The 24,807-nt window shown below is 43.1% G+C and overlaps 4 protein-coding genes across 6 annotated transcripts; 2 read left to right on the top strand and 2 right to left on the bottom strand.

Annotated features, from left to right (window-relative positions):
• The first annotated feature begins 1,644 nt into the window (after window positions 1-1,644).
• atp5l (ATP synthase, H+ transporting, mitochondrial F0 complex, subunit g) lies at window positions 1,645-5,126 on the top strand. The gene is made up of 3 exons (XM_076274129.1): window positions 1,645-1,760; window positions 2,505-2,665; window positions 4,927-5,126. Exons 1-3 carry the CDS (start codon window positions 1,709-1,711, stop codon window positions 5,023-5,025), a joined length of 312 nt encoding a protein of 103 aa, XP_076130244.1. The 5' UTR covers window positions 1,645-1,708; the 3' UTR covers window positions 5,026-5,126.
• A 97-nt stretch (window positions 5,127-5,223) lies between these two features.
• Window positions 5,224-6,976, bottom strand: ift22 (intraflagellar transport 22 homolog (Chlamydomonas)). Its single transcript, XM_076274128.1, has 5 exons — window positions 6,595-6,976; window positions 6,342-6,424; window positions 6,165-6,254; window positions 5,713-5,915; window positions 5,224-5,513 (listed from the first exon to the last, which is right to left on the bottom strand). The coding sequence occupies exons 1-5, from the start codon at window positions 6,631-6,633 to the stop codon at window positions 5,365-5,367; spliced, it is 564 nt and encodes a 187-aa protein (XP_076130243.1). The 5' UTR covers window positions 6,634-6,976; the 3' UTR covers window positions 5,224-5,364.
• Window positions 6,977-7,744: 768 nt separating this feature from the next.
• ftr82 (finTRIM family, member 82) lies at window positions 7,745-12,952 on the bottom strand. Its single transcript, XM_076274005.1, has 7 exons — window positions 12,068-12,952; window positions 10,253-10,348; window positions 9,693-9,926; window positions 9,407-9,566; window positions 9,054-9,110; window positions 8,859-8,927; window positions 7,745-8,637 (listed from the first exon to the last, which is right to left on the bottom strand). Exons 1-7 carry the CDS (start codon window positions 12,662-12,664, stop codon window positions 8,117-8,119), a joined length of 1,734 nt encoding a protein of 577 aa, XP_076130120.1. The 5' UTR covers window positions 12,665-12,952; the 3' UTR covers window positions 7,745-8,116.
• Window positions 12,953-18,659: 5,707 nt separating this feature from the next.
• ftr83 (finTRIM family, member 83) lies at window positions 18,660-23,986 on the top strand. Of its 3 annotated transcripts, none has more exons than XM_076273997.1 (8): window positions 18,660-19,346; window positions 19,941-20,036; window positions 20,339-20,572; window positions 20,853-21,012; window positions 21,156-21,215; window positions 21,844-21,909; window positions 22,623-22,708; window positions 23,142-23,231. In XM_076273997.1, exons 1-7 carry the CDS (start codon window positions 18,750-18,752, stop codon window positions 22,676-22,678), a joined length of 1,269 nt encoding a protein of 422 aa, XP_076130112.1. In that variant the 5' UTR covers window positions 18,660-18,749; the 3' UTR covers window positions 22,679-22,708; window positions 23,142-23,231. The 3 variants fall into 3 exon arrangements, with proteins under 3 accessions (XP_076130112.1, XP_076130113.1, XP_076130111.1); XM_076273998.1 differs by having other exon boundaries at window positions 22,623-22,712; window positions 23,142-23,229; XM_076273996.1 differs by lacking the exon at window positions 22,623-22,708 and having other exon boundaries at window positions 23,142-23,986.
• Window positions 23,987-24,807: the final 821 nt, after the last annotated feature.

The following is a 24,807-nucleotide window of genomic DNA, read 5'->3' as shown; positions in this document are numbered from 1 at the left end:
ACCCCCCCCCCCCCCCCTCTTTTCATATAGCCTACATGTATCTGTATATTACTACTGCATTTAAAGTTTCAATGTTGTTTTAATTAAATGTTTATGTTTAGAATACCTTCTCCCAATAGATATTATGTTCTGTTTACATTGTCTTGGTATCTTTCCTGTGGGCTAATAGCCAAACATGTTTGATTTGGTTTGAACCTATCCTACATTAAATATGTCCCAGCCCAGTAGTCCTGATTATCTTGCTTTTTATATAGACTTAAATGTATGGGCGCTCTAGTATTTATTATTGAATAGGCTATTCAGATGGCTTCTTTTTTCTCCAGAACTTTGCTGCACTGACTGATTGAAAATAGGCGAACAACATTCAATGACAAGTTTAGCCACTGAAGTGTTTTTACATAAAATAACACACAATATATAGCGGCATAAATAACCTACGACTGTTTTCTAGTCTGCTATAAATACTGAGCTTTAGAAGATTAAAAGGCAGGCAAGTAGGACAGATGTTCAGGGATCCTTGGTACGGCAGTGGACTGGGAAATGAGAGTTGACCTTGGAAGGAAACTCAAGTTTCAAGAGGAGATTGCCGTCACCAGCCTCCGACCAGATATTGGGCTCTGGTCCTAAGCAACAAGGCAGGTGGCCCTAATAGAGCTGATGGTACCATGGGAGGAAAGGATTGAGGAAGCACATGAACGCAAGCTGGGGAAGTATCAGTCCCTCATCTCTGAGAGTCAGCAGAGGGGTTGGAGAGCCTGGAATCTACCGATGGAGGTGGGTTGCAGGGGGTTCCCGGGTCAGTCACTTTGGAGAGCATTGGGGGTGCTTGGGGTGAAAGGGGCAACCCGCAAGAACCTGGTAAACAACATTTCAAAACAGGCAGAGACAGCATCCAGATGGCTGTGGCTAAAGGAGTGAGCGATGGCTAAACCAGGCTGGCAGAGAGGGTGGGGGTCAGAGCTGAGTGGTGAAGTCCTGAATGGCCAAGGGAATAGTTCCAGGAGGCTGGTTCTGCTGTCAAGCCCCATTGAGGTGTCGTGGGCTAGTTGACGAAACACCGGTGAAGTGGGGTGCCCACTTGAAGACCCAGTGAAGTCAACAGGTCTGAATCATGCAGCTCTGCCCTCAGTTGAAGACGTCTGAGGGGAGCGACTTCTATGCCAGCCACCTCACATAAGGAGTAGGATGTAACTCCTGCCAAGTGTGGTGGCTGCGATAGACCCTATCGTGTAAAGACACAATTGTCTTATTGATGATCACAACCGTCTCCCTCATCACTGCTATTTCTTACATCATTTCATCACACTACTACAGCCTATTTCAAATTTAGTGTGCTGCAGTAAAAAAAAAAGTCTAAGGGCTCAACCCAACTGCACTATCACCGGGGCCAAGTTCCTACAGCCTCTGCTGCTTGCCTGATGTCTTTCTCTACAGTATCTCTCCACGACATTGCCAGACCATGCCAATTGTTCGAAATACTCAATTTGACATAAAACCTCATTAAACGTTTAAATTAAAATATGCTGGAATACAGACAATGAAAATGAGTATATGACTATTTCGATCAAATATGGTAAGATTCAATGTAGTCAGGCTTTTGTGATTTACAGTCAGGCATCTATTTAAGCAACTATTTTCTTGGGTCCTTCACATTGGAGGTGACATTCAGCTATTTCTTTCGACGGGGACAGCTGAATTGAACATCATCATGGCACAAGCAGTGCAGAAATTAGTGGCGAAAATCCCAACACTGGCCAGCGGTAAGAGTTATAATACATGGTAGTTAGTGCAAAGCAAGATATAAAAGACAAAAACGGCATAGTCTAAAGATATAGCTTGTCCGTACTGTAGCTAATATTAGCCACCTAGTTGTGTGACTTGTTTGCTAACGACAACGACTTCGTTGAAACGGTGCTAAGAGGTATTTGCAGCAAGCGGATAGTTAGATACTGTGTTGACTTAATAGTTAGCTCTTAAATGTTCGCAGATTGTGAAAATAAATAAAAAAACCCTAATGCAATGTGATGTCAAGAATCTTGCTAACCCCTGCAGCTAGCGAGGCTAACTCGAGGTTTGTGTCAAATGTGTAACGTTAACGCTGTCAGAGTGTGCTCAAAATTGAACCATGCTGCTTGTTTAAATAGGTTAACAATTGTTAAAGATTTCCGTGAACTCATTTAAGAAATATCTCAGAAATGGGCTCATTCATTGCCATTGTATTTAGAGATGTTAGCTTGGTTAATTCATTTAACTAGCTATGCAAGCTAGTTTGCTACTGGACTTTAGCTCACGTTAACGTTAATTTACTATTGCAGGTAAAGGTAAAGTTTCCTGTGTTTGTTCTAAGTATGTTCTCAGGGAGTGAGTGTGTTCTAAGAGAATTATTGGTCGTTGGCTGCAACCTGTTTGGCTTTGTAACACCAGACGGATAGCTTGTGTCATCTTGTAAACTTCATGTTACGTTCTTCACTGATGAACATTAAGTTACATATGTGTCCTGTCAGCTGCTGCTGCCGCCGCCAAACCCCGGCTAGCAACCTTCTGGCATTACGCTCGCGTCGAGCTGGTGCCTCCCTCACCAGCTGAGATCCCCAAGGCCATCGGAGGGCTCAAGGACATCGTCACAGGGTTCCAGTCAGGACGTCTCGGTCAGACCACAGTCAGGGTATGTATATCGAACCAAACGTGTTGTGCATAGTCAATTTGAAGGCACCATCTGATCTCAGTTAAACAGGTGTAGTTGATGCTCAAGGCAATCATGCTGTCAGTTGTTGACAAATTAATGTAATTTTAAACATGTCCTTGGAACCTGTCTAATTATATAGTTGAAACATTGTACTTATGCCAGAGTGCAAATTAGGGAATGACAATTGGGGGTCAACCCTTCTTCAGGGTGTGCAAGGAACCAGGACAGTGCAACGCAGGTGCGTGCTTCAGTCAACTGAAGACTTGCACTGCTTACTTGTTTGTCTAATATAGTATGGTTAATATTCTGCACAACACATACATGGCACAGTGTTTCCCACAGAATTGAATTGTATTTGTGGTGGTAGGTGAAGGGGAGAGGGGCTATTGAACAAACATTCTGTGTCGGGAGTCAATAAAATGAATAGCCTAGTTATACTTGCTTTACACAAGAAGTCGATATTGACAAGTAGCTGTACGTGCTATTCTCAACAACCCAACAGTATTCTAATGTTAGCTTAGGGATACTGCTTCTTATATGCTTGCACATAACTCAATAGGAGGAAGAGAGAGCATTTAAATAGTACAAAATAGAAAATCATTGTGTGGTGGTAAATGTTTATTGTGGTGGGCTTCCACAAATAAGTCATTGTATTGGAAACCCTCTCAGTCAGGGGTACACCATACTGTAGGGTATTACTGATATCTTTATTATGGTTATCGTTCAGAGGCATCATGGGGCTTTCAGATAGGAAGCGGCATACGCTGCGCTTGCCGCAGGGTTAAGTGCAAAATATTAGTTACCACTGCAGGCCACGGTCAACATTGTTAAATTTTGACCGCTGTGTGTGCAGGGTTTAGCTGAGTGGCAACCTGCTGCTTGAGCTTCGCTAAATCATCCATTTGAACTCCGTATTAAACCACTCTGTAACTTTACTTGAGGTTCAAGTGCTAAAGCCATTTAAAGGACAACTCCAGTCTTAGGATGAGAGGGTAAACTTTCGGTGGGCACCAAAATGTCTTCAATCAGAGTAGTTTTAAGTTAGACTGGAATATGCATTTACATCGAAAAAGCATGTGGCGATAGCCTTTGGGGCAGGCTTGCTATGTGGAAGTAAATTGCTACCTTAAGCCACTGACATGGCTCAACATATCACGCTTCTGTGATCAATTTTTAAAATTACTTTGGTTTGTCTGTAGGGGCCCTCTCCACTGTTAGAGTACAGAAAGGGTTCTTTTTATACCTGCCTTATAATTTGATCTTGTTTTAATCAGAATTTTTCAGGGGATTTTTCTTTTGGAAAATGACAAGCAATGACAAGTTTGAATGGTGGCCGTCTCGCTTCCCCCTAGCGCCTGTGAGCGGAAAAACCACCCTTGCAACTGTAGGCCGGCGGGCCGACGGCCTCAGTGTCAGGAAGTATAACGAGTGTAACGAATTGCTTTACTGCATTCAGATACAAGGAAGTTTATTGTCACATGCAAATAGTTACTGGAAGTAAGAAATGCAGTGAAATTATGTCTGGTGTCAGCCTATTTGTGCATTTATGGGGGGGGTAAAAAGTGCAGTAGAAGAGGGGTTTAGTAGATTAAGTGGCAAGGGCTGCATAAGAAAGGTGGGGGAGGATTGGGATTGGGGGGGGGGGGTCACCAACAAGGAGCATCCAAGAGCACAAATACACATACACGCCAGGCACCGGCTAAAAAAAGGTAGCGATGGAGTTTCTCAGACATTCATTATGACAGAGCCAGCGAAAAAGAAGCAAAAACCGAGAAAACAGTAAGGAAATTGCCAATACTGCATAGTTTACCTTTAACTAGCTGATATTTCTGAAATTAAGAACAGTTAAAATTGTTTGAGCAACACTCTTGTATTGAATATTATTCAGGAAACCAATTATCCCACTACCAACAATCTCATCCTAACCAACAAACCCCCACTGTATATTTTTGTGTCTGAGCAAGTGCTGCTGCACACACTAACTAGCTAGATTGGTTGGCTGGCTACTTAAAATGTGCCTCTGTGAATTCTTTATTTTTAATGCACTTCACTATGAGGGGGTGTTTGAGGCGATTGTGCAGTTTACAAATGGAATGATCCAGTTTTACGGTTTGGAAGGTACCAACATATGGCTATGAGAAACATCAGTAACAATCTTGTTGCTGTTTTACTTGGCTCTGTGATGTCCCATAAATTCTGTATCTTTGGACATAATGCATTTTTTTTTAAATTTGTGACAGGACGCAATGAGGAACGGTTTGGTGGCTACAGAAGTCTTGATGTGGTTCTACATCGGTGAATGCATCGGAAAGAGGGGCATCGTTGGATACGATGTGTAAATTTAGGATTGTCCAATGTCTGTTTATAGTGCTTGTATAAGCCCTCCATGTCCAGTTAAAACCTCTGGTAACACAATAAAGAGATGTATTGTTTAAGAACACTTCTGGCTGCTCCTTCCAATTACAACAGGCATTGTTGTGGCAACAACATATGGTCAGACATTTTGTAGAGAATAGTTTATTGAACATTCACTGATAAAAAGCAACATTTTACAAGTAACAAAAAATGTGCATATCTATGTACAGATCCTAAAGGAAAACAAGTTTCAAAACAGTTTCCAGGTGTGATAAGTATGAGCAGTTAACTCCATGGTATTAACAAGACATGACCTTAAGTGTTCAGGTGAAGATTGACATTTCCAAATTGTCTCGGTTTTCAGACATCGTCTTCACAACACCCCCCAAAAATCGGCGAAACTCCTGCCGCACATCCTCAGGGTCCTCTTCCAAATTAGAGTGAATGAGTTGCAGCTTGCTTAGATTTGGTGCTGCACACAAAACACCAGCATCACAATTTTGCATTTGCTATCTGAAGACAACATTCTCCAAACACAATTTTTGATTATGGTGTTAAGTAGATGCATGTCCCTTCAAGGAGAATTAATACTGTCATAGAGATAATTCAGGAAAATATTGTGTAATACCTCTTGCAAATGACACTAGTCTATCTAGTATATGCCATATTACCCAGTGGTGGAGGAGAAGCATTCACACTGCTTCCAGGCTTGTGATGGACAAGTAAAAGGCACTGATTCTCCCGAAGTCCCTGCGAGGCAACAAATGTTGAGTGCCAGGTCTCTACTTCATTGATATGGCTGGGCACATCATCATTAAACACAATAACCACGCCATTGGAATCCTTCATCAGCGCAGGCCAACAAGACTCAAACCTAGTCCAGAAACGTGGCAGAATATTAAATGGTTAGTTGACGTTTTAAAGCAGCAGAATGGTAGCCTAGAAATCTAGACGCACCCTAGCGACAGCAAATTACATTTGCTTCCAGGGCTAGCAGAATGTAGCCTGGCCTTGGCCTGTCTACGTACTTTCAGTCGATTTCATTTCCCTACAGTACTCTGCGAAGTCAGAGAGTCTGGTTTCCAGGCTAAGCAGAATGGATCTTTGGACAATTCCTACTCACTTGAAGTCTCCTCCACAGTCCCACAATTCCACCTCACAAGAGGAGTCTCTGTCTCCGCTTCCATGGTTCTGTGATTCAAACTCAAGTATCCTATTTGAAAAAAAAAAGGATTGTCGTGTAAGGCTAATACATTAAATCAGTTACAGGACTGGTAAACACGCATGCCGTTTACTTTACCTGACACCTTGTGTTGGACTGTAATCGCCCCCAATAGTCTCCACTGTGTCCGATAAGAAATTGGCTAATACAGTCTTTCCACTCTAAAATGGCAAACAAATAAACTATTCATACAACAAAATTTCAACCAAGAAATGAAACAAATGAATATCCAGGTTAGGCGAACATTAACAATCCAATGTTTGAACAAGAACTAACGTTAACGTCTAACATTAACACCTTGACAACAGTGGGTAATGGTGTTTTAACTGACCTCACTTGGACCGATAATAAGAATCTTTGTCTTGAACATTTTTTGTGTAAAAAAAGAAACCTAGGCGACTAGCATTATTCTATGGGAACCCGCAACGTTGTATCTTTTACAGTCTAGAGCTAGAGGCTATGCGTTGTATCGATAAAGTTTATGTCAACAGACCTAACGTTACGTGCTAGCTACAACGACACACTTCTCTTCCGACAACCTCGTAAAGGAATTCCCTGGATATGCACAGAATGAGACAAATAATTAAGCTAAAAAATAAGACAATATATATCGATGACGTCCAATTAAAATAAATAGGTTAAAGCTGAATAACACATATAAAGGTGTCAGCTATGGCTAACGCTCGAGCAAGCTAAGTTGACTTGCTTGCAACGTCAACAGCATCGTTGCTAAGCAGTAGCCAATGGGCGCGGCGAAAAAACACGAACAGTGTAAAGTCATTTTTGCCTTCAAATATTAGATTCGCAATAGGGTTCAACAACCCATGATCAGAGCCCGTAGACATTCTCTGCCATGATGTGATAAATGCTATTAAAGCGATTGTTTCTAAAAAATAAAAAATACATACCACACACATACCAACCAGACACAGTGTCTTTCATTTGAATTCAATGTAGGATTTCTTGTCAGTATGCCTGCAGATCGACAGAACTGGCCGTTACTCCCAGCAGGGTGCACTGTTACCTTACACCAAACAGAGCCGTATATAGGCTCTGACACCAAAGATCCTTGATTACTAGCTCCGCTTTAACCCTCTCTGCTTACACAATTTAGTCGGTGCCCGTCTACGGATATTAGACAGGCTCTGACATTATCTGATTTAGTCTTGCGAAACAGGTTATCAGGTTCAGTGCAGGAGCTGCATGTTTAAATGTAGTCAGTGGATTTTGATGGCAGTAATTGTTCCTGTGCATGTTGATAGGCCTGGTTTGTGTAGGGGGTGTTTATGCATTTGTTGATGATTAAGATGGGTAATTTACTGGCAATGCACCATTACGATTAAAGCAGAAACAACATTCAGAGAACAATAATCTGAATTAACCCAATTATAATTTAAGGGAGGCCTTAAGCTTTAGAGTAGTTTTACTTTCTGTGTATGTTTTACTCGAGTGGTTGGTGAGACAAAAGCAGGAACCAAAAATAGTATTTAAAAACTTTATTAAAATATAAATGGGTTATTTGGATGAAAAAATGTTATACAGTAGTGAAAAAGGACTTTGTTCTGATAAATATAGGTTTAGTGCTCAAACATATCCAATTAAGAAAAATACTTGCATTTGTAGAAAGATACCTCACAAAGGTTTGTAAAATGAAAGGCCTCTCTTAATCAGAGGCCAAATAATTAAAAATGGTAATGGTATCCAACATGACAGCAATCGTAATATACTGGTTAAAAGGTAACAAAATTGAACAAAGCACAAGTTTAAAAATAACATGCAAACACGTTTTTTGTTCGTTTATACATTGACACATTTCACTTTTCACTGCAAAATGAATAAACTGTATGGAGAGCTCATTTAAGCTGGCAGATTTTGACCGAAGTTCCCACTCCAAAGCCTGGGTAGAGTGCTTCAGTGAAGGCCGTCTCGAACCTGTGCAGTAGGGTCATGCCTTCCCCAATGCTGTAGAACGCCAGAACGCCTGCCTTGTGATCCAGGTAGACGCCTATCCTGGGTGAATGGGGCGCACTGATGGCCTTGTCTACCCGGTTGTGCCAGGCTGAGTAGCCCGTGTCGGAGCACAGAAGGCTCCAGGATTTGTCATTGTATCCCAGCAGACAGAGGGAGCCTTTGCCTTTGCGGCTGATGCCCTTGTAGGCCACGCCCATGGAGAACTCTCCGCTCCACTCGATCTCCCAGTAGAAGCGGCCGCCGGACAGGGCCTCGCGACACAGCACCTGGGCGAAGCTGTCGAACCTCTCCGGGGTGTCGGAGTACGGCTGCAGGTCCCTGGTCCTGATCACCTTCCTGTTGCTCTCAGACAGATGAAGCTCCTTGTAGGCCGTGTGAGGGTCCAGTCTGAGCTGGCAGAAATCTGCAAAGACAAAATACAATACAGGGAACATGAAGATGGAACACTGAAACAAAACAAAAACAAACCAAACAAAAAAAAGCTGCTGTGTTTATGGAATTATGATTACAACTGGAATTGAAAAATAGGATTAATTGATAATGGATGAAAATTGTGATGGATGGAGACAGATTGTTTTTGACTTGGTGATTTACAGAGACACAAAATGCAAAGAAGGTACTTACATTTCAGAAACTCAGACCGGGTCTTTGGTTCTGGGGGTACAGCACTGTCCACGACTATGTCTTGTCTGACTATATTGTGAAGAAATGGTTTTATTATTGCTTTTGATAGATGCTGTTTCTGATATTTTTACATTATTGTCATTATGTGAGCATGCAACAATTTGTAGATGTTATAGCCTTAAAGCCATAACTTACCTCTGGAGCTTCTTTCTCTGGTGCGGTTTTGCATTGTGTACACAGGAACTTCATTTACTGTCATTCAATAAAAAAAAAAGTTACTGATCAAGAAGGGGGTTCACACTAAGATCACATAACATCTGAAAGTTTACCGACATTCTTAGGTGTCCATTACATTTGAGAATTTAAATTGTGTTGACACAGGGTCTGGATTATTTTGTCAATTTCCTTCTTTATTTATTTAACCTAGTCATTTGGACTGTTGATATGTGCAGCATGCACCAGTTCAAGAGTCCAGGTTGTCAGTATTTGTCTAGGCTATCCTGGTTTAACATCAACATGGGGCAAGACACTAGTGGTGCAGTTCTTACCAGACTTGGAGATCTTGAGAAGCTCCTCTTGGCCGAGCTCCTCCAGTCTCTCTTTTATCGCCGCCACGGCTTTCCTGGCCGCTCCAAACGAGAAGTCTGGATTGAGGGAGACTCTTGGCACAAACCCATCATCCGTAGGGGTGCAAAGATAGTTGAAGTTCTACCATAAGTGAATAAAAAGGACAAACCGTTATATGACAGTGTTGTGCCATCAGTCAGACTGGAAATTAGATTTTTGAGATACATGATACTTGTATGTGTAGAGATGCCTTTGTTCCCACTCTACCTGTAAGAAATGGATGTGGTCATCCGTGCTGTACAGCTGCTTGAGTCCAGTCTCCTTCTTCTGCAGTTCGGCGATCTCCTGCTCCAGACGCTCCATCAGGCCCTCAGCCTGGCCGAAGGCCGCCCTCTCGTTTATGTTGATCAGCTTGGTGACCTCTGACCTCATCCTCTCGATGGAGGTGATCATTTCGTCAAACATCTTCTTGCTCTCGGCCATGGCTCTCTGAGCAGAGCTCTGAAAAACACAAGGCCCCACACCTTTCACTAAGATGACCCTTTTGACCTCACCGTTGTATCAACAGGTACTCCAGTACTACAGTATCACACACTGTTTGCAGGTTAACTTTGCCCTGTGTGGGCATGCATTCTGTCCACTGTATAGTTATCTCTGTTTCTAATTGTGTAGTTGTAGCATTAGCAAACATGAGTTTCTGTGGTAGTTGGGAGCTGATAGTGTCGGGTTTAACCTTGAGATATGTGATTTGTGTCTGTGGAACTTTGATAACAGACACTCTTTATGGATAAAATTTGGCTACCTCCTTGAGTGAATTTTCCATTTACCTTGAGGGAGTCCACAGCAGTCTTCAGCTCCTCCAATTCTTTTGTCCTCTGCTGGCATTTCTGCCGAATTTCAGATTGGGACACACCAAGGAGTTTCTATTGAATAAAACCCATTGAAATAAAAACATTAGATATTGTTTAGGCATCTGTGCATGTAGGAGTTTCTTGGATGTAGGACAGTCAAAGTCCATTGTACTCTCTAGATCTATCCCCCACCTATCGTAAAGCTGTCTTCTCTTCAGTTGTTTCAGTGCATTTACAGTGCTGGGAAAAATATTCCCCAGTGGCCTAATTGTGTCTTTTTTTAATCAGCAGCGCTGAAGGGACCTGCTCAGTATGTGTGGCATTATCTCAGGAGATGGAGGGAAAAGAAAAGAGAGGAGGCGGAATCCGAACAACGCGAGGAATGCAAAAAACTACCGCGGTCCAACCGGCCTGTGGAGAGACATTTCAAGGTGCACACGTCCCAGTCTTCAGCCAACACAGAGGGGCTTTAGCGCAACCTTTAACCAAGCCCACCGAACCATTCTTCAAGATAAGCTTGAGGAATGTGGGGAATCTGGGGAGGGGGGATAAAAGGAGTGTGTGTGTGTGTGTGTGTGTGTGTGTGTGTGTGTGTGTGTGTGTGTGTGTGTGTGTGTGTGAATGTGTGTGTGTGTCAGTGACTGAGAGAAAGAGAATTAGGAAGAGGGGAGAGAGAGTGTAAGAAAGACAGACGTGAGACTTAGGTCTCTTAATCTGGGATTTGAGAAAAACCAGGCCCCTATTTATCAAGTGATGAAAAATATAAAGCCTTGTCTTTTGTATTGGACTAATTGCTATGAAAACCTTACTGGGGTATTGCATGTATTTATTTTCCCAACTACTTACTAATAAGCCCTATCCAATGTGATTCAAATTGGCTAACATCTTGTGATGTTGTTTTTTGGAGATGAAAGAACAAAAGGAGGTCCACCCATCCGCCAGACTAGGTCTTTGTGCATCTCACTAGGTGGTTTGGTTTGATATGCCCCCCACCCCATCGGCGAGAACAGCTGTGGGATCACAGGACTTCGAGGAGTTTTCATTGCACTAATTATCAAGACATTCCTCTGGCCAGAGGAAATCAGCAGAGCGCATGTTTTTTAGCCATACATGCTTGCTGAGGTGGGTGATGGCTTTGACAAGGGCTTAAGCACTACGTTGTTTTTTTCTCTCACAGTGATAGTGGGGGGTTGGGAAGTTGACTCTCCTGCATTCCTCTATCAAGGCCTAATCTCACAACTCTGATATCTTTCTCTCTGAGAACTTTCTCTCCCTCCACTTCAGCTATTTCAAAGTAGGAGAGGAGACCAGGGACAGGACAATATATCATTAGTCACTGTGAACACTCCCAGTATCAGTAATACATTCTGAGCAGCTCTCTCACAGTGTGTGCTCTTGACCTACCTAATATTCCCTCCCTTTTTCAAAGTTGTTTACCCTCCCTCTCTGAGTCTATTCAATTTCATTCTTAATTTAATCAGAACTTTAATCTTTTAATCAGAACTTTTAAACATTGGTGCTCACAAATGTAATGATCTGCAAATTTAGATCTCATATTAGATCAATATTTATGGACAGACTTTATATCCATTCAATTCAATACAATTCAATTAAAATCCCTTAATTTATACCCTAGCCTAGGGGCAATAGGATAATGACTGCAGGACAAGATAAAAGAACATCCAACATTTATCTTGAATCATGTAAAATGTTTCTGACTCACATGCAATGTTGTGTGACTAAGTACATGGCAGGAGTTCCTGAAAAGAGGGTGGCTCGCCTCGCACTCACCTGTTTCTCGCTTCTCTCTGCCTCAGCGGACACAATGTCGTGACCCTTGTGCTCGCTGACCGTACAGATGGCACAGATGCACATCTGGTCAGTGCGGCAGAACAGCTCCAGGCTCTTCTGGTGCTGTGGACAGATCTTGCGGTCCAGGTTGCCCAGCTCGTCCACCAGCTTGTGCCTCTTGAAGGTGGCCGACTCATAGTGAGGCTTCAGGTGCTTCTCGCAGTAAGACGCCAGGCAGTTGAGGCACGACTTGATAGCCTTCAGCTTCTTGCCCGAGCAGTAGTCGCAGGGCACGTCGGCAGGCCCCGCGTAGCTGTTGGCCGCTGGCAACGGTGCTTGGGCGACCAGGTTGAGGCCTGTCTTCTTGATCTTCTCGGCCACCTTAGTGAGAGTAGCGTTTGGCCGGAGCACTGGTCTCTGGGTGAAGGTGATCCGACACTGGGGGCATATGTAGATGCCAGTGTAGTCTGCCTCGTTCCAGTAGCCACTGATACAGTCCATACAGAAGCTGTGGCCACAGGGAATAGCCACAGGGTCCTTCAGGAGCTCCACACATAAGGGACAGCTGAAGTAATCCGGGGACATGGGTTCGGCCATGCTGCGTACTCCTTTTCCAAGTCACACACACACGCACCTGTCAGGTTGTGAAAGGCAAAAAAATGGAAGGAATCTGACTGAGTCAGTGAGAGAGTGAGAGAGCGAGGGAGAGAGAAAGAGAGAGAGATGGCTCCGAGCCTGCTAGCCTTGGGAGAATGCAATGACGCCAGCCAGAGACAGGACCTACTTGTCTTTCTGAATTCCACAGGTTATTGATTGAAAGCAGACAGAGCCCTCCCCCTTTTTTCTCGGCTCTGGTGGAGTGGGTTGAGCGCAGCCCCAGCGGAGATAAACAGGTCGAGCCAGGGCTGCCAGAGTCTTAAAGGAGCGGGAGAGTGCGGGGGAGCCAGAGAGAGAGAAAGACAGAGAGGGGCGGAGTGACCGGGGAGAGAGAGGAAACGAAGAGAGAGAGAGAGAGAGAGAGAGAGAGAGAGAGACATAGAGAGAGAAAAGGCAGGCAGGCAGACAGCCTGAGAATGAATGAATTGTAGTAGTAAAGGGACTTGAGACAGGGCTAAGTGTGCCAGCATAATGAAATGCAAACAAGATTTTTTGGGTCGGCTTTTCCTGTGCTTAGCCGAGCCTATCTAAACGTGTGCTGGAAGCCAACACGATTTCGCACTGGTTAAACCCAGAGAGTCTGCAACCTTGTGTTGTTAATCATTATCCACTGTTTGCATTTGCTTTTCACTTTTGTTTATCATGGTCGGAGATACAATCAAATATCTTTGTATTTATCACCCTCTTTGTATTTATGTCCAAAACTTGCTGCCATTTTAGGGTGTTATTCTTTTGCCTTCTCAGTTGCCCCTTGGTCTCCTTGAACAGGAGCTTTTTTATTCTTATTTGTGCTTAAAATGTCCTATACTGACGAGACCACCAGGATGCACTGTGGCACATTGTAATTTACATGTCACATACAGCAAATATGGGATCCGGCTGAGTAGGGCTTGTTCTGACTGTAAATACCATCTGAGAGACGTTTTGCTGTTGCTGGTTTAACTTGTTTGGTGAGCTTTGGAGTGCAAGTGTGTGGAAAAGGAAAGACTGGATCTGTCATAGTTACATAGATACTGTACATATATACATGACCTTTGTCAAAGATCAAAATGTGAAATAAAAGTTTCAACATTTTGGCCAAAGATAAAGTAAAGAAACACAGATACACATTCTGTGAAATATTATCAAGATGACGTGTCATAAACATATGACTTTCAAAACATGTTTTTCCATCATTGTCATGAAGTAGTAAGCAAAACCACATACCTCCCTAATGCATCAGAGACCAATTTAGTTGTAATGTTCATTGTCTCCACATTGTGTTGTAAGTGTAGTTGATGTAACACCACCTGGATATAGCACAAAAATAGAAGTGTGTAATAATTGTATTTAATTTAATATGTATTTACTATTTACATACTTTATTTAATTTAATACAACTTTATGCTTTATAGATTTAAAGATCCATTTTTAAAGCTTGAATATTTATAGATAGTCAAGATAGTCAGATTATTATGTTGGATTCAGCATTTTTTCCTAATCCAATGTGCCACGCCTTGTAGTAGTGGTGAGCACACCTTAGAGGCTTGAAGAGTACAGTATCACCTCTCATACACATTATGAACCTTTTCAGAGCATCTATCAGTTTCGCCATCATTTTCCCCTCATTTGCATTTCTATAGATGCTCCTTTTCTGGACGTTAGGATCAAGCGAACCTAAATGGCTACCATTGCCCTTGTTTAAATGTTTCATCTCCAAGTGAGATAGATCAGTGTATGTAAAGGCCTTTAGAAATCAGAAAAAGGTGCTATGTATGTGTAATTGTCACTATTCACTATTTACAGTTTAGATTAATAAAAATGATAGGACTAGGGATTTTTAGATGTCTCTTTGAATATGAACCAATAAGCCTGTGGAAAAGCCTCTGGGGTCTTCCCAACTGTAATATTTTACAGTACATTTAATCAGAAGGGTAAGTTGTATTCATGATGACTCCTCCATAAGGTGAGGCCAAAGTTATTGTAAGCTCAGTCACTTCCTTTATTTCTGGAATGTCGTTCTGTTATAAATCAAACATGAGGAAACACTAGTGTACATACTTTAACAGAAACCTGTTAGCACCTATGCTCTCTGACTGGTTGTGCAAGCCTCGCCGATGTCCTGCCTCCCCTCGTATCTTACATTACCACGTAGAGAGTTTCGCCTCGCTCCATATTTGGTCCTGTTTCTGATAAGCTGGTTTCTCTTTCCTTCCTTTTTTCTCAGCTGTTTTGATTTGAGCCTCGGAGAAGCAGGCCAATCCGCACTTACACATTAACCACCTTGATGAGGGGTGTGGGCTGACAGAGGCTAGAGTTCAGCCGCGGCTAAACACACAGACTCCATTTCCATAAAAATGAGCTAAAAGGGGTTGGAGTGGACACTGTAGACTGGACACCGAAACCCTCCACCCTTTGTCCACTCTGCTCTGTAATACTGTGCTTATTTTATGCTCTGCATCGTCTGCAGCACACCGCCCACCGAAGGGCAAGCTTCATTAAACAGAGTGGAGGTGAAGGACTGTGTGTGTGTGTGTGTGTGTGAGAGAGAGAGAGAGAGAAAGTGTGTGTGTGTGCGTTGTGCTTGGTGGAGTGTGGTACGTTACCATGAGAAAGAGCATAAGTGGACTCTCTCAATGCAGAAGTCAAGAGCAGGGCTGTGCCCATGCGATTGGTCAGTGAGTAGAGACAAGGTATTTACAAGCGGTTCCCTTAAACAATGGATACCTTTGTTGGCCTTGGCCGGGACAGAGAGAGATTGTGTGTACGTGCATTTGTGTGTGTGTGTGTGTGAGTGAGTGCATGCACACGTGTGCTGCACATATTGGATACCACTGCAGGCATTTTAGGGGGTGTGGTGAGATGAAAGGTACCACTGTGGAGACAGGGACAATAACAGTTGGGGGGGGGGGGGGTATATGGTGCCACTAATATGTATGGTCCCATGCATCATTTGATCTAATATACTGTATCTACCATCATCCACTCTTGTAAGCCCACATAAATTAGTTTTGTTTTGATCATTTGGCACTGTAAAACCACTGTTGGGACTGCACAGCTACTGCATGTAATACTGAAGTACAGGGAAAAGTTCAGCTGTTTGGCAAAAGCATATCTGTCAGCAGGCTGACAGTCACAACTGTAACTGTGTGTGGGATTTGAAGTGCATTTAAAGAACAGTCCCACCCAGACCTGAGTCAGATTCATAGTGCTTCTGATGGCCTAAGGCAGGGATCACACTGGCCAGTGTAACGCAATGCAACACAACATAACGCTCAGACCATAATAAGTTCTATCTTGTTCCTAATAAACACAAATGGTTTCCCTAAACTGACAATTGAATACGCTCGCGTTGCGCTTTGAACCAAGTTGAACCAAGCTTGTTCAACGCTAGCGTTAGAGAACAATATCTATCTATCTATCTATCTATCTATCAATAGGAAAGTGTGATCTCTGCCTAACAGAATAATCCTACTGTGTGTTCAGTTTACTACTGAATTCAGATACAATACTAATAGAGAGACATCGTATTTGAAAAAGGCTACTCGTCAAAGACCAGTGGCGGTGTGGTGGGAACAAATTAACCATTGACCAAAGCACAGGTACATGAGGTAGGCTGCTTTTTATACAGTTCATCTTGTATGTCAGATGTACTGTGTAACCTGAACACCTTGTGATGTTTTATGGCAGTGTCCTGTGAAAAAAACAACTGGCTGCTTTTCCACGGTGCATTAAATAGACTCTTTAAAATGTAGGTCAGATGGTTAAGAAGAGCAGTGGAAAAAAAAGACATTAACCTGAATTCTTGGTCCAGGTGTGCCATAGTGTAGTTGTATGAGATTCCTAATGTGTTTTTTATGCACAAATACAGGGTTTAACGCAAGGAACATTTCTGTGCCTGCAGTCACCAGAAACTTACCAGAAGTCGTCCTATATAATTATCTGATTATCTATTTCCAAATCCTAAATGGTCTGGCCCACATCTGAAATCAGACACAGTGCCTGGGAACTTTAAGGCCTGGCAAATACTTTCTGAGGGTGCAATTATTCATCTGCTATGACGGTGACAACAGTATTTCATAATGCATGATGTCACTTTCTAATTTCTATAAGCACATTCTTTATCAGCAACAGCTAACAGACAGCTACTCTCAGTTCCCGCATGCATCAACATAAAACATTAAATCTACTCTAAGTGTGGAAAGCCATATTCTACACATACTTTCATTTGAAAAGAATGTTTCAGAGAGCACTATAGCCTCTCTTTGCAATTACACTCCACCGTGCACAACTCAAAAATCAAACCAGCATGTGATCGTAAATCCTGTCAGCCAGTGCAGCTGTCACAGACGGTTTACAGAGACTGCACTGCCGACCGTTTGCAGTCATGTGAAGGTGGGATGCCCCCCCCCCCCCTCTCTCTCAGCGGAAAGTTCTCCTCAGCAGGCCCCCTTTGACCTGACATTATCAGGCTTATCTGGCCTGGTCACATTCCTGTCAGAATTTTTGTTTTAACTGGTGAAACTATAGATCTGGCAGCCATCTTGGCAAGAAAGAATTTCAAACTTGTGATGGGGACAGGGAAATGAGGAGAGAATAAAAGATCTATTGATGAGTGACATGCAGAAGGGGTGTCATTATTGAAAGGCCATTCCATTGTATTACATGATTTGAGGTTTTGGATTCTTACCAAAACAAATGCACTTATTTGTCTCTTGCAGCTGGATAATTTCAGTCTCGCTCTGTCCTGCCACACAAACACAAGTTGAATGTGTAATCGCAGGAATGGTGAGGGGGAAATGTGCTAATTAAAAAGTTGATTATTTACTATTTCCATTTACATGACATTGCAAGCACCCATTTGAATTTACTACACGTATTTTCCCTAAAAATTCCAGTTGCTCAGTAGAGTATGCTTAAGTGGATGCATGCCTCCAAATTGAAACAAACATTTACCTGCCTCATTCACAACGTAACACTTGTAAAACTCCACCATAGGGCTGAGAGTGCTTCAGGTCCTGGAACTCACACCTCAAACATTCCTCACCTTTTGCCAGTATCTGGAGAATCATTTCTTTGGATTCTCACACATGAAATTTGCATTGAAGATTTGAATCATTCTTTCCCCCATTCTTTTATGTTATAAATTGGACAAAAATTCCTCATTTGGATGTGCTTTTGCTCTTTTTTAAAATACAAAGAGCCCTTTCAGTGTTTCCTCCTTCCATTAATTTACACTGCCCTCGGCTCTCCTGTGCCAGGGGGTCATGCTGTGCGGGAGACTAAGTGGGCATCCATCATTATGCTCTGAGCTCTGTTTTTGCACCCCCCCCCCCCCCCGGATATAAGGTCATGCAGGAGAACCTAGCATTAAATTAAATGTAATGGCAAACCCAACACTAATCTATCTTCCTGATGCCTAAAAGCTCAGAGGCTGTAAAAGGAGACACGTCAATGCTTTGCATAATTATTTGGATATTTAAGTGTTTTTGTGTTTGTGTCTGTGCTCCAATGGACTTTGAGATTGAACATGTAGAAGAGGAGCTTTAGTATTTTGTAGTTTACAATGCAGAATATCACATGGGAAGTGATGTAATGCATATGAAGGTTCCTGTAATGTAAACATCATCGATATTTATAGCAACACAGTATGGTTTTGTGCAAGGCTGCCATCCACTCTTTGTTTTTCTCATGGATCCAGCTTGGAGCTCTGTCCTCTTGTTCAACAACTAAATTGTCAAAACAAAGTTGTGTCCTGAGATCACACATTTCATGCATTCTTTTGTGCTGCCATATTCGCGCTCACTCACGCTGGCTGTCATTTTCCTCTCTCTCACTCACCTCCAGTGCCATAGCCACACCTCCGTGCCCTCCCTTCCCTCCCTGTCGTTGACTAGTTTCTGCTTAACCTGTTTAGCGTCCCTCCCTGTGAAGTCTATATAACTGCGGGCGGTGTCACCTGCCGCTCACTCGACTTATAACGCTTCAAGCAAGCCACAACCTGCTGACCGTTCACTGACCCAGATTGCCAACACAAAATCAATAGATGTCGGCCGACCAGGATATCTGTCACTTGTGCAAGGAGGACCTGCGGGACCCTGTGTCCATCCCATGTGGACACATCTTCTGCTCCATCTGCCTGAAGACCTACTGGGACCATGCTGACCACACGGGCACCTACATGTGTCCCCAGTGCCGGGTCACGTACAACAAGAGGCCCACGCCGCGACGCCTCCACTCCTCAAACTCCCACTCCTCCTCACGCCATTCCATGTCCAGCTACCAGGCCACCGAGCCTTCGCCCCCAGCCCCGCCGTCCCCGGATTACAACTACGCCGGCTCCCGCGACGTGGGCTGCGACATTTGCATCGGCCGCAAGCTGAAGGCCGTTAAGTCCTGCCTCATGTGCCTGGCGTCGTACTGCGAGAAGCACCTGAAGCCCCACCACGAGAACGCCGCCTTCAAGAGGCACAAGCTGGTGGACGAGATCGGTCATCTGGACCGCCAGATCTGCCCGCAGCATCAGAAGGGGCTGGAGCTCTACTGCCGCACTGACCAGATGTGCATCTGCGTGCTGTGCACGGTCAAGGAACACAAGGGCCACGACATGGTGTCCGCCGAGCAGGAGAGAGCAGATATGCAGGTAGGACACGTTCACAACTCGCTGGTTTTGTCAATAATTTGGATCTTATTTACATGTCTGTCCATGCTAATGATTAACGTGGTATTCTTCTTGGAGTAGTTCTGGTTATTTATTGTAGTTTTATGAACCTGGCTATCTCATGGCACTATGCCCTATCGACTTTAAAGCTTAAGAGAACTTCCTGTTATACTCAGATTGATTGGTAACCATAGTATCGGCCAAGCCCGTAGAACAAACATGCCTTACTATCAGTAGGCCCCACCCAGAAAGGTTAAGACGTTAATAGATGTGTGTGGTCCAGAATGCACTTGAAACTAGATAGCATTTGCACTGTTGCAACACATAATCTACAGCTGCAATACCCTTGGTCTGCTACACATTTGACATTGTGTTTCAAAATGCAGACTTGTAGATACAGTATAAAACTCTTTTTTAACAGCAGGATATATCTCTGGGATATCTTGGCCTTACCATGCTGACGAGAGGACACCAGCTCCTCTAGTTCTGAGCCTGCTTGTTTTCATCACTGTAACAGCTCTTGTGACAGCTCAACAAAAACATGCCACTCACGATTGTTTGTGTTAATCCCCACAGCAACGTCTAGGTGCCACGCAGGCAGAAATCCAGGAGAAGATTCACGACCGGGTGAAGCAGATGGATGAGCTCAAGCAGGCTGTGGACTCTCTTAAGGTAACAAGGACATGCACAGAAATTAACATGATTAAATACATATTAATACTTAAAAACGTATTAAATATTCATTAACGTGTCATACTGATTTGCACTCCAATATTTCACTGAGCGATTTTTCCCACATACTTCCAGTGACTAAAATAATAGAAAAGTATTTGAAGAGTTATTATGAAGGAAGCTCACAAGCAGGCCAAAATAGAATTCCCTTCAAAAGCTCTTCTACTTGTTGTGCACTACAATGGCCGGAAATTCTCCTGTACTAACTCCATGTCCTCATTCCCCCCCCCTCCTCCGTGCAGCACTCAGCCCAGCGGGCCCTGCAGGAAAGCGAGAAGCTCTTTGGGGACATGCTGCGCTCCATTGAGAGGATGCAACAGGAAATGAGCAAGCTCATTACGTCCAATAAGAAGGCGGCGCTCAGCAACGCTGAGGGCCACATGGACAGGCTCACCCACGAGATTACGGACCTGAAGAGGAGGGACAACGAGCTGACCGCGCTGTCACGCACCGAGGACCACATCCATTTCATCCAGGTGACTGACCCTCCTGTGCACCAACCAACACAAACATTACAGTTGAACTGACTCTGTGACTGACTTATGTTTGCATTAAGACTCAAGGCTCCTTTAAAGACCCATTAATGATAATGAATTATCATTAAATTGGTTGCACAATGGAGCAAGCAGTGTTTCGCTTTTCTTGTCTCCTTCTCTAAATTGGATTAAGACTCATAACAGGAGACGATAGCAAATATGCGCAGGTCATTTTTTCGTCCAGTTTCATTAAATGCTGTGTCCTTCTTTGCTGGTGCAGAGCTACCACATGCTCATCGCCCAGACTGATGCGGAGGAGCTGCCCAGTGTCAGTGTGAACCCCTACTTCTCATTCGGCTCCGTCACCAAGGCCGTGTCCGAGATGAAGCAGCACCTGCATGAGTTCAGCAATGAGGAGCTGGTCAAAGTGGCCAAGACAGGTAAGGCTGACCGGTACTTTCATATATCCATTGCTGTTTTCTGGAGCTGGACTGACTGAGACTATTTGATGTATTTTGACATTTTTACAGTTGTTTTACTCTATAAAGGCTTATTACTGACTCTTAATTGTTTTCCATTTCAGTGAATAAAATGCCATTCTGTCAGCTGGAGGAGCGCGGCAAGAAGAGGAGGACAATGAAATGTAAGTTTCATGGAGATTAATATGGGTGACCTCCCCTGATTTTCATTGTGGAGCTGGATTGAATGTTGGACTGGCTTTTCTGAAACGCGGGTGCCAGATTCAAAACATTCTTGAGTGGTTGCTAGGCAGTGTCTGCCGTTCCTCCACCATAATATCACCTTTTGTGTACTGATATTCATCCAGTTATCCACATACGTTAGGAACCATTTTCAAGTTGTTGTTTTTCATTTTGAACTAGCCTCTTTCTAAATGACGCTCGTCTCCTGAGTTAAGCAATTAGGAGACATTTTGAAACTGGTTGGCACATATAAAGGATGCCTGCTGTTTGTCAGTTGCTCAAGAGGCATTCATATCTGCACTGCTGGAGACAGCCAACTGGCAGGCAGCATCTTACTCTGCATTTCACAACCCTAGAAGCCTGTGTCATTGATTATTTTTGTTTCCATTAAATAATGTAATTAAGACTGTCACTATGGTTACACCATAAGAATTTAAGTAGTTTAAATCTTCATTCATGTTTTATGTTCAGAACTCCATTGTTTATAATAATAGGGATGGTTCTTGCAGTTCATAACGCACTGAAAATTCTGTCTTCGTTGCCTAATTATCTTCTCATTTCTTGTCTTAGCTGATGAAGTTCAAATGTACAAGAGCCCAAGCCAGCAGCCTCGGAGCAGAGATGAGTTTCTGCAGTGTGAGTAAATGTGTGTTTTTTTAAAGCGTAGCCTGTGAGATCTCTATCTCACACACCTCCAGCCATGATGTGATTTATGAGCGCCCTTTGGTCAGGGTCAAAGTTCAGCGAAACAATGGTTACAATAATGACAAGGACGAATTCTGTGGTGTGCTGTTGAGTTTATAGAAGAGTTTGAGTTTTAAGGTGTGGATTGACCAAGCCCATAATTTTTTTTCGATTGAAATGTGTCAAAAAAGACAGAGGACAGCAGTTTCTGTCCATCTGGGAGCAGATGTTAGGAGGGAGTGGCCCTGCAGCATTCCTTAGATAGCCAACTGGGTGTGCGTAAGTTACTGAGCATGCTAGCTCTGTTGGTTGAGTGGGAGAGTATGCATATTTAGGCAGGGAGGACCTTCCCATAACTTAAGCAAAATGAAGAAACCACACGATTGTCTGGTAATTCCATCATATTTCATGTTGGCTATTAGTTATTGTATTCACTAGACTCTAATTACTTCAACAATTTTTGGAATGCTGAACCACTGCCAGCATTTTAGTCAGTCAATTAGAATACTCTTCAGTCTGATTTGTATGTATCTACATACAGTACATACACTAGACCATATAGACTTTTAACTTAGAAAGTAAGAGTTGAACTCATCCATAAGTACTGTGGGCATGTAGACGCATTGTCGGATTCAAGCTTGTTTTTGACAATCCCGGCCTTCTAGATCAGAGACGCTCTCGTCAATCCTCGGGACAACTGAAAATGTCCAACCAACTTTGACCTGCAGAAGTGGACAGACCCATCTGATAGGCAGGTGACACTCACAGTTGTTGTTGTCTGCTGTCGTTGTCTGCTAGTCCACTCCCAAGGGTTATAGTCTTTCTGTTTTCTGAGTCTCTTCCCGTGAAAACTTTGAGGTTGCAGCAGTCATTTGGCCAAAGCATTGAACGTTGCATAAAGTCTTATGACAGGCCAAATGACAGTTTGTGGCCTTTCAGTTTTGTCTGTTAGATTTGGTGGCTGGAGGGCGGATTTAGAGTTGCCCTGGTGGTTTTGGTTATTGGTTATTATGGTTTGTGGAGTTTCTAACCTGAGATTTAAAACCTAATATTTCCAGTGGCCTAAGCAAGCTGTGGGTGTGCTGGGATGGGAAATGTTTACACTAATGGAACGGGAACGTTCCTGTTGAGAAGCAAAATAATCTAATTTCTCTCTACTTTTGTTTTCTCTCATCCTCTAACAGATGCCTGTCCGCTCACACTGGACTCAAGCACGGCCTACAGACAACTCTACCTGTCACGGGGGAACAGGAAGGCCACTCTGAAGAGAGACCCCCAGGCGTACAGTGACAGTGCTTCCCGGTTTGACTGCCTGCCTCAGGTGCTCTGTAAGGAGGCCCTGTCCGGCGGTGCGTACTACTGGGAGGTGGACTGGAGCGGAGAGGGCGCCTCCATCGGGGTCACCTTCAAAGGCATTAAGCGGACGGGCTACGGCGACTCCGCCCGCATCGGCTACAACCGCAAGTCCTGGAGCCTCTTCTGCTCAGACTCCAGCTACTCAGCCCGCCACGGCAAAGAGCAGAACGAGGTCAACGCGCCCTACTGCGCCCGCATCGGGGTCTTCCTCGACCACTCTGGAGGAACCCTCTCCTTTTACAATACAGAGTCCATGGCGCTTATCTATCAGTTCAAGGCCACCTTCAGTGAACCCGTTTACCCTGGTTTCTGGGTCTGGTATGAGTCAGCAATAACACTATGTCAACTGTAAATAAACAGTTACTTTATTATATGTGAAATTAATTTGATTTGATTATAAATCAATTGTATCATTTGTATTTTTTTGTTTTTGGTAAAACAAATGCATATTTGCATCTGTGAAGTAAGTTACTAACACAGTGATACATACTTCTTATTGAAATATCTGATCTATTATTTGTGGTCAGAAAATAAAATGATCTAGATTTAATCATATGTTGATATTTTAATCCTGTGAATAGATTATATGAAGAACAAATAAAGTGAACTTGTGAAAATGGCAGCCATGTACATGTGCATATTACTTTAATAAAGTTACTTGTTTAAATATAAAGCATTGTTTCATATTTATATTCAATATAGGCTACGTTGTACATCGTATTAGAACAAACATTCTGTCTAGGATTGTCTTATAGGGAAATAAGGGATAACTTACACTACGGGTCTTAATCAGGGCAGCAGTTTTCAGATTACATTATGTGCTTACATAATTGTAAAAGGGTTCTTGACTTGTAGAAAGAAATGGCTGATCTTCATGCAATATCTACATTCCCCATTATCAGCAGCCATTCATCCAATGTCCCAAAGGCACATTCTGTTTACTAATCTGATATAATTTTAAAAGGCTAACTGAGAATACATTGGAGAACCCTTTTGCAATTATGTAAACACATAATATAATCTGAAAACTGCTGCCCTGATTAAAAAGACAATGCAACTGATCTCAGATGGTATTCTAGATCAGTGTAGCTATGCATGGAATCCATTCATCTTGCATACCACTGTACTACCACAAATTATGTTGCAAGTTCAGCAACTCTACCCCAAAGGAAAATGCCGCTTCCATCACAGGTGGAAAACTAATTAGCTGGTTTACCTGAGTTGTAGGCCTACTCATTAGAATGGGCTGCTTTAGTGAATGAATGAACACAATTTTTGTAGGTGTTATTTTCTGAAGCAAGCTGGTCTTGCATAGACATCTCTGTTGGGACAAAAAACGAGTTGAAAATCAGCGTAGGCTGGTAGCTTTTTTATCTTTAGGTCTAAGATGGTTTGATACCAGCTCATGCTCGTGTCACATGCTGGCCAGTCTTATCGAGCTAGTCATCATGTAGGCTATCTTATGAAGCTGATCATGCTTAATTGACACCAGAC

The sequence above is a fragment of the Alosa pseudoharengus genome, unplaced genomic scaffold, assembly GCF_046254945.1.
Source record: "Alosa pseudoharengus isolate Yale_2024_CS ecotype anadromous, Long Island Sound unplaced genomic scaffold, YU_APseudo_1.1 YU_APseudo_1.1_scf_8, whole genome shotgun sequence".
Classification (NCBI taxonomy): domain Eukaryota; kingdom Metazoa; phylum Chordata; class Actinopteri; order Clupeiformes; family Clupeidae; genus Alosa; species Alosa pseudoharengus.
The sequence above is the reverse complement of the archived record's forward strand: the minus strand, read 5'-3'. Positions and strand labels throughout refer to the sequence as shown.